The sequence below is a fragment of the Mus caroli genome, chromosome 14, assembly GCF_900094665.2.
Source record: "Mus caroli chromosome 14, CAROLI_EIJ_v1.1, whole genome shotgun sequence".
Lineage (NCBI taxonomy): Eukaryota > Metazoa > Chordata > Mammalia > Rodentia > Muridae > Mus > Mus caroli.
In genome coordinates, this window is record NC_034583.1 from 95156589 (window position 1) to 95168394 (window position 11806).

Sequence of the window (11806 nt, forward strand, 5' to 3'; positions counted from 1 at the left end):
ATGACTCAACAGTTAAAAGCACTTGTTCTTCTCCCAGAAGACTAGGGTTCAATTGACAGTACCCACATCACCAGTCACAGCCATCGATAGCTCTAGAGTTCTCTTCTCACTTCCAATGTCCCTACACACACATGGTAGTGGCAAAAACATACATGCAGATAAACAGCTGTATGCATAAAGTAATAATGTTTGAATTTAATTTAAAAACCATAGGTATTTTTCAGCTCAAAAAAAAAAAGACTAAGGATATTAATCTTTAATTTCTTCTAAGGAAACAAATTGAATTACAATCCAAATTACAAGTAAGAAGACATTTGATAAACTTCTCGAGAACAGTAAAAAAAAATATTTAGGAATTACTAAAGAATGAAAGAGCTATGGTAAAAATATATTCACCCCTAAGACAATGCTTTGAAAAATCTGTTTGCTGTCTTTTAAATACTATATCCTATTTCAGGTCCATTTAGTACTAAACTAAACGTTTCCTTGAAATAGTCTAGTTGCGGGGAGGTGGGGGAAGGAGGAGGAGAAGGAGGAAGAGGAAGAGAAACACCAGCAGCATCAGCAGCATAATCTCCAAAACAACTGGGATTTTAAGGCTCCCTCTCTGAGGTTATTTCTACTTTATTCACAAGTAATGTACTACTCCTGGGCTGGCATCTTACTTCTCTAGGAACCAAGTCTTCACATGAGCCTTAGATCCAAACTCTAGCAGAGCCGGCCAGTGTCTGTCTGCACCTGTCCCTCTCCCTTCACCTCTCTCTCTCCTTACTCATCAGAACCCCAAACTTTGGAATTCACTATGCTAATCAGTCTGCACCAGTACAGTCACGCCCTTCTCCCTGACCCAGACTGCTGAGGTTAAAGATGTGAGCCACCAAGGGCAGCACACTCACAACCTTTAAAAATCAAGATGGCAGGCCTCAGAGTATATGTTACTACATTTAAAAGAAAATTAAATAAATAAATTATCTGCTAAGCTGCATTTTTACACTTGTTAGATTTTTAATCACCCATTTTTCCATTTGCAATGAGTGACTACACTTAAAATTTAGGAATTATCATATCAATTTGTTGAAGAAAATAAGTGGAAAACAGCAGCGGATACAGGAATAGGAGGATTCAGAAATTTTTGAAAACTTAAGCACAGGTTATAATTTAAACTGATACAATAGCACCTGTCACTTCTTATAAAAATATGAAAAAAATAAAAGAACTTACTGGCCATGATAGAGTAACATCATAAAACAACTTTACCTGAACTGCTGCACTTAAAGAACCAAGAATTGGCATGGCCCAGCTGTCAAGCATCTATGTCTTAATAAAGTTTCAACACCAACATTACTCAATCAATTCCTAATAAAAATAAAGTTTGTATCCACATGGAAACTACATTGGAGAAAATGTTCATTGCAGAATTATTTATATAATCAATATATAAAAACAACCCAGTGGTAAAAGCAAAATGGTGATATAAGCATGGGATGGCCCACACAGCAACTGAATTTTGGTCATTTTAAAAGGTAGAAAAATTCTGTCCATCCTTACAGTGCAAAGCACTTTGCAAAGTGTGAAAAGCACTTGGCTTTTCATTCTAAAGCATTCAACAAGGACGTTCCAATTCTTACTACACAGTGACTAACTTAATAAATTGAAGAAAAGAATCTAATTTTTCTTAGTTATTCCTGACCTATGACTTAGGCATCTCTACTGAAAGTGGAAATGTAATCCTCGCTGTGAGGTATTAGGAAGTACAACCAGGTAGGCCTTTGAGAAGGGATCAGGATTAGGTGAGCACATTAGGGTGGGGCCCACAGGCTCTTTGTACTATTGCAGTGTAGAACATCAAGTGAAGGCCACATGGTGAAACAGAAATGCTGCCCACTTTGGCAGCATACAGCTGAGAAGTGAACGAGAAAGATGAAATGGACCTGAGTTCCCTCCCCCCTCTCCTTTGAGTTCACACCCATAGTGACCAAAAGATCTCCTACTAAGCTGCAGTTTTCACCAAGCTGAACCAAGCCAAATGTTTCAGAAAACAAATCAATATATAAATATCAATTATATTTCTAAATACTAATAACAGTTATAAGCTAAAATTTTTAGATGCTAGTTATAAGACATGGGGGAAAAAAACCTCACCAGAGAAAACTATAAAACATTGCTTGTATGTAAGTAAAATATCTCAGAAAAGTGCAATAAGAAATCTCAAACTGATTCCACTGCTTACAAACAGAAATCAAATTTTAAATAAGCTTTTCCTTGATCCAGAAATGATCACTTACTTGTACACTGTCCTGTTTAATGTAAACGGGACGGAAGTAGACCTGGGTGAAAGCAAGCAAGCCTGTACGGCATTTTCTTAATTAGTGATTAATGAGAGGGACCCAAGCCGTTGTTAGCTGGGACTCCCCCACCCACTTGAACTGGATTCTACCAGCAAGTAAGAAGATCAAGCCAGGAAGCACTCCTCCAGGCCTGGGCATCAATCAGCTCCTGGCTCCAGGTTCTCAGCCAACTTGAGTTCCTGCCTTGGCTTCCCTCAATGGATGCAGGACACTGAAGTAAAATAAACCCTTCCCTCCCTGACTTGGTTTTGGTCATAGTGTTTCATCACAGCAACAGTAACCCTAACTAAAGTATATACTAAAAACAATTTTTTTCCTCACAGAAAGAAGGTAGTGAACAGATAATAAATTTGATAAGGAAGGCTTATCATTACCCATGTCATCCATTTATTCTCTCTGGAACAAAAGGAGGAAGAAAAAAACTTGGGAAATTTGTTCAAGCTTGACTTAGCCATTTTCAACATGCATACACCAGACAAGGTAATAATATATCTATTTTGCTCCCAATCTATTCCTATTTTATAGTTTATGGGTGAAATAATTTTATTTGAGAAGCACCATAATCCAGACAAAATGCTAAAACAAATTTTAAAAATAACAACAACAACAAAAACCCTGCTAAATTTAGTTACTCAGAATTCAAATGGAAACTTCAAGTAGGATTGCAACGATAACATATGGTGATGAGAAGCATTTAGCAAGTAAAGAACAGAAAGAAAGTATTTAGCATACAGATTGAGCCAATAATTAATTACACAATATTAATTCCTTCACCAACTAAAATTAATCAAATCAGAATCATTTTTTGTCCGGCTCCATGAATAGAGCTGACTTGCACACAGAAATGTGTAACAACATTTTCTTAAATAAACATGAACTTTTCAGTGCTCACCCTCAAAAAAATTACTAAACTTTTAACTAAATTTAAACTCTATCTAATCTTAGTCTGGCACAGAAGCAAATCCGAGTAAATCCCAGCACATTGAAAGAATGAGGCCAGCGGCAAGGCTACAAAGTGAAACTTTGTTTCAAAACAAACAAACCAACAAAAATCTACCACCCTGGTAGGATACAAAGCGAAACTTTGTCTCAGAATAAAAAGAAAAAAGTTCTACTCCTGAAAGTGCTCATTATGAAATAGAGTACTAGTGTGATGGCTAGGCAGCTCAGAGCGCTTGCCACCTGAGTTCAATACCCAGAATCCACACGGAGGTAAAGAATTTTCGCCTACAAGCTGTCCTCTAACCACCAGGTGCCAGTGACTGAGCACACGCATAAACAGATGTTTTTAAAAAATTGAAATAAGCTCAACTGTGTTAGCATATGCCTTTAACGGCAGCACTAGGATGACAGAGACAGATCTGAGCTCAAGGCCAGCTTTGTCTACAGAGTGAGTTCCAAGGCTACACAGAAAAACTCAAAAACAAACAAACAAACAAAAACAAAACAAAATAAACAGTAAGTATTGAAATAATAAGAGAAACAAACCCAAAGAATCTCTTTTTAGTGTTGTCCAATTGAGCTACTCTGAAGATTAAGGTAGCATAGTGTGGTAAGTTTAGTTTTATCCAAATGAGCTTCCCACTCAGATTTTTCAGTCAACAAAGTAGAAATTTCAACTAATATATTTCATACTGAATGAAGTCTGTGTCACACACATTGTACTAGGTGCTACATAGAACAGGAACACAGTTAAACTGCCTGCTTTCAACTGCCAGAGACTCCAACAATGATGCTAAAACAAGTATCAGCTAACACATGTATTCTGCCTGTGATGTGTGTCATTAAGGTATGTTAAAGAGTCACTACTACTCAAACTAGATAGATTACGGGTAAGTTCCTGGGAGAAATGGACCATGCCAGGTCTATATTTTAGTACTGACATTAACACTTAAACATATAAAAGATATGCATACAAAAGTCAGGAAGCACCACCATACAGAAGGCTCTGGAAGTCAACGTCTTTGGAGTCTGTCACCATCATTTACTGGCTATGTGCATATAAGATTGCAGCCACAGAATATGGTCTTGAGAGACATTTATCAAAAGTTATAAAATAATGGAAGTACATTCATAGCCAGGAAGGAGTGCTACTAAATGGCCCTAAGAGTCTATTTTGTCTTTAACAAAACTTAGTTCACATTCAATAAAGCCTCAATGATCAAAACAGAATAAGCTGTCAATTAATTTTCACTTCTTAAAATTGAAGAGAGGAGGGCCAATATAAACAGTATGGTAGAGAATTACAAAGGAAGTTTAACTTCACATAAATTAAAATGCACATAAAAATCAATAGGCTATAAGTGGAAACTAGCAAGAATGCACATGTAAGAAAAGCATGGGTACAGTTTTTGCTTTTTACTATTTCTGTTTAGTCTCTATTCAGGGTTGCAAACTGACTTATGCCAAAGCAGCTACTCAGCAGCAAGAGAGAATTCAAATCAAGGTTCAGGGGTAAAAAAGATCACTGTGCAAGCACACATGCACTCGCGCGCACACACACAACACAGAAATTTTTTCATAATTCACAATAAAAAATAAATTTTAATGGAATTTTTAAAAAATACTTGTTAGTAGCAAATATAAGCAAAGAAAAAGAGAGTATCCTTCAAACTGAGTATAATGCTTTTAGAACCTTGTTCCTTTTCAAAAGGGTTACTGCAAATGAAAGGCTAATAGTTTAATAAGAAATGTATACCAGTAATGAAAACAATATACTATCCACACTACAATGCAATAACATATTAAAAACATGTATTGACTCTGGAGCAGTGGGTCTCAACCTTCCTAATGGTACAATCCTTTATTATTCATATTGTGGTGACCCCCAACCATAAAATCATTTTCATTGGTACTTCTTTTTTTTTTTTTTTTTCCCGAGACAGGGTTTCTCTGTGTAGCCCTGGCTGTCCTGGAACTCACTTTGTAGACCAGGCTGGCCTCAAACTCAGAAATCCGCCTGCCTCTGCCTCCCAGATGTTGGGATTAAAGATGTGCACCATCACTGCCCAGCTCATTGGTACTTCTTATCTAATTTTTCTACTATTATGAATTGTAAGTATGTGTGCTTTCCAATGGTCCTAAGCAACCCCTGTGAAAGGTGAGTACTACTGCTCTAGTGTATAATAAATAAGGCTTGAATTTAAATAACTGTGAGGTAGTATCTTAACCTCACACTTCACAGAGATAACACTCATTAAGTACAGGGGGATAGAAAACACGAGCAATCCATGCTAATGTTAGCCGTAGCAGTAGTAGCCAAGTAAGCTATTCATCAAGCAGTAGGAAGGAGGGACAACTGCAGACTACTGAATGTCTCATTCTCTTCTAACTATACAAGGAAACAAATAATTCTCCCTAATTAGACTACTAAAGAAAGAAAGCTTCGCTTGCATAGATCACTAAGCTAACTGAACGGCAGAACTGAAATTTGAATACTGACCTATGGAAAAAAAAAGAAGTTTGCTTTCATTCCTCTATGTAACCTACCTTCACAGCAATGCATAGCTGCAGAAGCAAAAACTAAAACATTCTCATCTTTACAATTAAACTCCAAAGTCTGAGACTGTCAATCTTAATTCCTGAAAAATTAAAGGATATCTTGAGGAATTCCTTCATATTAAAAAAAAAAACCCGATTTTATTAAATTACCACATGTGGTAATAAGCCCACCCCACCCCCCAAAAAAATAAATAAATAGTAAAGAAAACTTCTATTTAAAAAAAAAAATGAGCCGGGCGGTGGTGGCGCACGCCTTTAATCCCAGCACTTGGGAGGCAGAGGCAGGTGGATTTCTGAGTTCGAGGCCAGCCTGGTCTACAAAGTGAGTTCCAGGACAGCCAGAGCTATACAGAGAAACCCTGTCTCGAAAAAACCAAAAAAAAAAAAAGAAACCTTGGATAGCAGGTCAAACACTTTAAGATGGTTCTCAAAAAAAAGAAAAGGAGGAGGAGGAGGAAGAGGAGGAAGAAAAGAAATACAGATGGCCAATAAATAACCTTAGCCATCAGAGAAAGGCAAGTTAAATTCTTTCAGGAGGCGGGACAGATGAGTAAAATGCCTGCCTCAAGTCTGCAGATGTAAGCTGGAGCCTGGGAAATGAGACTGGACAGGTAGATCCTAGAGCTCACTGGCCTGCTAGCCTAGCCAAATCAAGGAACTCCAGGTCCAGTGAGAGACTTCCTCTCAAAACAGAACGTGTACAGCAGATAAGGAAAGTGTTTATATGAACGGTTGGCTTCCAGGTTCTGGCTCACCCCAAGCAGAATGGTCAGGATCAAGAAAACAAATGAAACAGAAGCTGCTGAGGACGTAAGGTGCTAAGTCTTATTCAGTGGTGGTACAAATATAAATTGGTGCAGCCCCTATGAAAGTCAGTGTCAAGTTCCTCGAAAGCCTAATGGTACCATGCGTATACACACGAAAAAGGACTTTAACTCAACATAAGACAGAGACATTTGTACATGTACGGTTATTGCTTTACTGTCAAAACAGTTAAGAAAGAGAACCAGCTAGATATCCAACAGACGGATGAATAAAGAAAATGTGGTGCATTTACACAGAGGAATCTTTTCAGTTATAAAGTATAAAATCATGACATGGACACAAAAATAGATGGAACTAGAGATTACTGTATTTAGTGAACTAAGCCAGACTCGGAATAAGAAAGTGTTTGTTTTCTCTCACTGGTAGATCCTAAGTGGAAATGTGTTCTGTGCGTATGAGAGACAGGGACCAACTGACCGTGTGAGAGAGATCTTATGGAGGAGAAATGATGAAAGCAAAGAGTAATGAAACACATGACATGAACACAGAAGCGAAGACTATTGAGAGGAGAAAATGAGAAAGCAATATGGGAAGAGTGAGGTCAAGGCCACCATCAGTGAGAAGGGTAAATAAAAACAAAGTATAATGACATAAATATATGTAAAGGCCATAATAAAACCCATTGACTTTACATGCTAACAAACAAAGCTTAAGGTTGAAACACCATGACAAAAATACTGGTTTTCTGATTAGGATTTCACATTACCAAAAATGCATGAACAGTAAAAGACTGACTAAGCAAACGGGTAAAATCAAAAGACATTAATTCTAAGTATTGAGAGAAAATTTCAATACCTAAATGTTTAATGATTTATGAAAGAAAAAAAAAAAGAACAGAATTCTGCTACAACTACAGAACTTATAACTGAATAAACAGACGCACATATTTGTCCTTAGGGCTAAAAATGCAACGTCTTTCCTACCCTACCTCACTCTCCATCACTCTCAAACCTCAGCTACCCTAGCTTCTACAAAAAGCTTCAACACCACACAACATTGATTAACTTCACTCAGCAAAGTCCTGTGCGATCTCCAGCGCCTCTGGAATCACTGACCATTGCTAGTCTTCTCTTCCTCTGCTCTTTCTTTTAGTTTCGCCAATGTTCCCTATCTCATTTTTAAGACACTCATAAAAATATGCTCTCCAAAGCCTAGGAAGCTCCTCTTCACCCTTCCAAGCTGAGATCTACTGTTGCCATTTCAAGGCAGCCTTTCTTAACTCCACATAATGTACTTCCAAAGCATACTAGAATTCTCTAGCACACACGGTATTACAATTACTTGTTCAGGATCTGTCTTTCTGAACAAATGGAAAGTTATTTCATCCCTTGCCAAATACTATTTCCCACACTGATTAGCACAGCATAATTGAAGTACTCAAAAGTTTGCTAATACAAAGTCCAGATTAGTCAAAAAAAAATAAAAATAAAATCATGTGCTACTTCACTATCATGAAGCTATAGAGTTCCTTCTTACAGTCCTTCCTCAAACAGTATGTACTTTTTAATTACATGTCAAAACTATGCAAAAACAACTTTACATAAAAACCAACATTAGAAACCAAAGATGGTAAATAATTAAGCTTTTGTAAGTCATCACCTAGAAGAATAATAAAGAACACATGCAAATTTAAAAAGCAAGAGACTGGGCAGTGGTGGAGCACTCCTTTAATCCCAGCACTTGGGAGGCAGAGGCAGGCAGATTTCTGAGTTCCAGGCCAGCCTGGTCTACAGAGTGAGTTCCAGAACAGCCAGGGCTACACAGAGGAAACTGTCTCCAAAAGAAAAAAAAGAAAGAAGAAAAAAAAGAAACAAGAATAGGAGCTAAATTTAACAACCATGTATATTAGAAAGGGCTACAGTATAGACACTAATAGCAGTAACTGTTTATTGTAATCATGGAAAGTAACAGACATTTGAATAGTTGCTACAATAATGTGCTTTGTTTGAATTAAAGAAAAACTAAAAGCATATACACTAAGTATATATGTTTTAAGTTATTGAAAAGAACAAGAAATGGTAGTACAGTTGATTTGAAAGGTGCTAATTACACTGGGTAGTATTCTAGGAATTTTGTTTTTCATTATTTTCCCCACTTTACAGATGGAAACCCAGGCATTGAGTTAAGTGACTTTTCCAATATTATATAACTTGTAGATGAGTTACTGTAGCACTAGTACTAGTCATGACTAGTCAGAACTAGTCATTAGGCCCTGGGGTTCTCTGCCTCACCTGTTACATATGTTACCACTGATTTTCCAATCCAAAGAAAGAAAATGGGGGTTTTTGTTGTTGTTGTTTACTTAGAAGTGGAAGGTACTGAAGATTTCATCTGGGCCTTGCATGCCTCATATGTCACCAACACTAGGCTATACCCTCCAGATCTCTGAAAGAGAATTCTCTACTCCACTCTAGTCAACTACTTTGCTAAGACCACCAATGGCTGGCCACTTTGCCAAATCTAAGAGCTTTAAACTTACTGCGTGCATCAGTCAGTAGAATCCCACCAGTTTAACAGCCCCTCCTTTTGCCATACCCCCACCTCAATCCTGTCTATCCCTTATCTACACATTGTTCCCAAGAACCCTCCCATAATTTTCTGGCTTCAAGTCCTAGTAGCATGACATTATATCTCTCTAGTCCTGGCCCACTTTCTAGACTCCAGCATCCAACTTTCCTTAAGATGAATAACTAGTACCTCACACATCATCACAGCATGTCAACAGCCATTCCCTTCCCCTCCTGGATTACCCTCCGCCTTCTACATCATCCATCCAGCTGTTAAAACTAACTTTGAGGCTTCACACTTGATTTTTCCTTTCCTTTCCTTTCTTCCATATCACTGTATCAGGAAGTTCTAGCAGACCTACTTGTGAAGTATATGTGGTTCCATCTCCACCATCATCCAATCACAGTCTCAGCCTACAATACGTTCAATGGAGTGTCCCTTCATTTAAATCTTACCACCTTAAGTCTCCACAAAACACCCTTATTTGAAGTCAAATCAGTCCTGGACTGCTTCAAATAACCTCTGTTCCTAGTGTGTGTTAAATAAGATCTTAATTCCTAGCCTGGACCTAAAAGCTCCCCTCTGGCCCCTGTCTACTGATTCCATGTCTTTCCTCTCTCTTCCCTATTCTTTCTCTTTTTTGAACAAACCACATTGATCACGTCCTCTACTAGGCCTTTCAGCTACTCTTCATTCTGAAAACGCATCATTCCTCGGACATAGTGGGGCCTTTTCTCCTCTTTTAAGTTTTATTAACTATTACTTGCTCAGATAGTTCACTGACCAACAACCCTGAAGCAGCAGACCCCATTCAAACCACGTTTACATGGTCCTCTACTATCATAATGGCCATAACTGGGCATAGCTGAAGTGTATCTTACTGCAGCTTATCAACCCAGGAGAATTTTAAAGTCCTGTCCCAAAGCTCCCCACAGTATATGGTAAAAGCTTAACGCATGCATTAAATAAGTGAATTACCTGCCACTGCATTTCAAGTTGCTATTGTAAATCAACGATGCAGAAAACAACCTATGATGTATTTTGCATTAAATAAATACACAAAATATTCCTAAAATTTTTCAATATTTCAACAGTCGCAGAAACTACTCAATTTCTCCTTAAATGCTAAATATTCCATACGGATAGAGATTTGGGTTTGTTGGTTGGTTTTTCCCCCCTTCTTCAAAGTAGTAGGGTGTAGGTGGAAAGGGGTCTGGGGCTTACTGGGCTTAGCACCTGTTACATCTTCAATCAGTTAAGAGAGGTGCGTATGAGCCACACACCACATGGAAGACGTGGCCTTTCTTTAAGGGACTGTAAGCGAAACCTTAGGTTTTTAAACTCGAACTTCCCTGATCCCTAAGAAAAAGCCATGCACTTCGTCTAAAGAAGCACTGTGGGACTAATCTACCGCCGGGAGGATAAGCTAGCACTCGGGAGGAGCCGAGAAGCCGATGTGGAGGGCCTCGGAAGACACACACAGGTGTACGGGGAAGTTTGCCATCGGTCTGCCTGTAACGGGAAAGGAGAAAGCAAAGCAGGGCACACCGGTTCAAAGATCAGCTCGACCATTACAATCAAGCCCACCTCCAGCTTTGGCTATGTTGAGCCTGGACGGGAAAGTGGGCGAACAGAGAAAGCAGAGCCTTGGGGGGACCCCCCCCCCGCCAGCCCGGTTCTTCGCTTCGGCCTCCACCATTGAGTAAACTGCCCCGATCGGGGCGCCCGCCTGTCCACCACCGCCATCCCTGCGAGCGAGCACTGCTCCCCCGGGGGTTACTCACATGGGCTCGAGGGTCTTGCTGAGCCAGGACTTGAGCGCCTCGAAGTTTTCGATGATCATCTTAGAAACCATCCACCGCGGCCCCGAGGCCGGCCTCGCTCCTGCGCTCGCCCAGGTCGCCGCCGCCGCCGCCCCCTCCTCCGCGCGCCGTCCGCGTGGGCAGCGGTGGGAGGTGCCGGTGGCAGGTCCCCGCGAGCCGCGGGTCGGCGAGCACCTCGGCGGGGGCCGCCGCAGGCCACGCGCCCACCGGGTCCCCGGAGCTTCTCCCCTCGGCGGACCCCGGCCCGGGCTGAGGCAGCAACCGTTTGCCGGCCGGGCCCTCCCCCCTGCCCCGCTCCCCCAGTGAATCTTCCCGAAGGGGAGCCGAACGCGCTCCGACCCGGGATCTCCTCTCAGCTTTGGAATTAGGTGCTTGGTTGGTGGCCACGCGGCAGAGCAGACGTGAAGAAAAGGGACAACGAAGGGCGGCTCAATGGGAACGGTTCGGGGGTCTTCCCGGCTTCCAGCACCCCCAAGAAGATGGCTGCCGGTAAATCTCGCGAGAATGAGTGCGAGTCTCGCGGTGCGGCCCGGAGCATGCTGGGAAGAGACGCAAGTTCGGCCGGGTGAGAGCTAGGCAAATCCGGTAGTGGGTCGAGGATTGACCAATCGCAAGGGTTGAGGCCTCGGTCCCTTTTTTATCCTTCGGCCTTCGTGGTGAATAAGCACAAGCGCCGTCTTATTTCACCAGGATGGAGTGGCCGTGGGCTTCCAGGCCTTGTCCTCTGAGAGGGTTGTGCTTGCCAGCACGAATGAACCTAGAAGATGGGAGCTCTCCATGAGAAGACGGCCAGCAGTGTTT

The 11806-nt window shown here is 40.6% G+C and overlaps 1 protein-coding gene across 12 annotated transcripts in view; it reads right to left on the reverse strand.

Moving 5' to 3' along the window:
• The window catches only part of Rbm26 (RNA binding motif protein 26), a 71261-nt gene extending 59722 nt beyond the window's left edge, over positions 1 to 11539 (reverse strand). For 6 of the 12 annotated variants that reach the window (XM_029469339.1, XM_021181436.2, XM_021181435.2 and 3 more), the window contains exon 1: positions 10967 to 11538. In XM_029469339.1, coding sequence (XP_029325199.1) covers positions 10967 to 11037 — 71 coding nt within the window. In that variant the 5' untranslated portion in view covers positions 11038 to 11538. Of the gene's footprint in view, positions 1 to 10966 lie in introns of all 12 variants that reach the window. The other 6 variants (XM_021181443.2, XM_021181442.2, XM_021181437.2 and 3 more) reach the window with 2 other exon arrangements.
• Between the last annotated feature and the right edge of the window lie 267 nt (positions 11540 to 11806).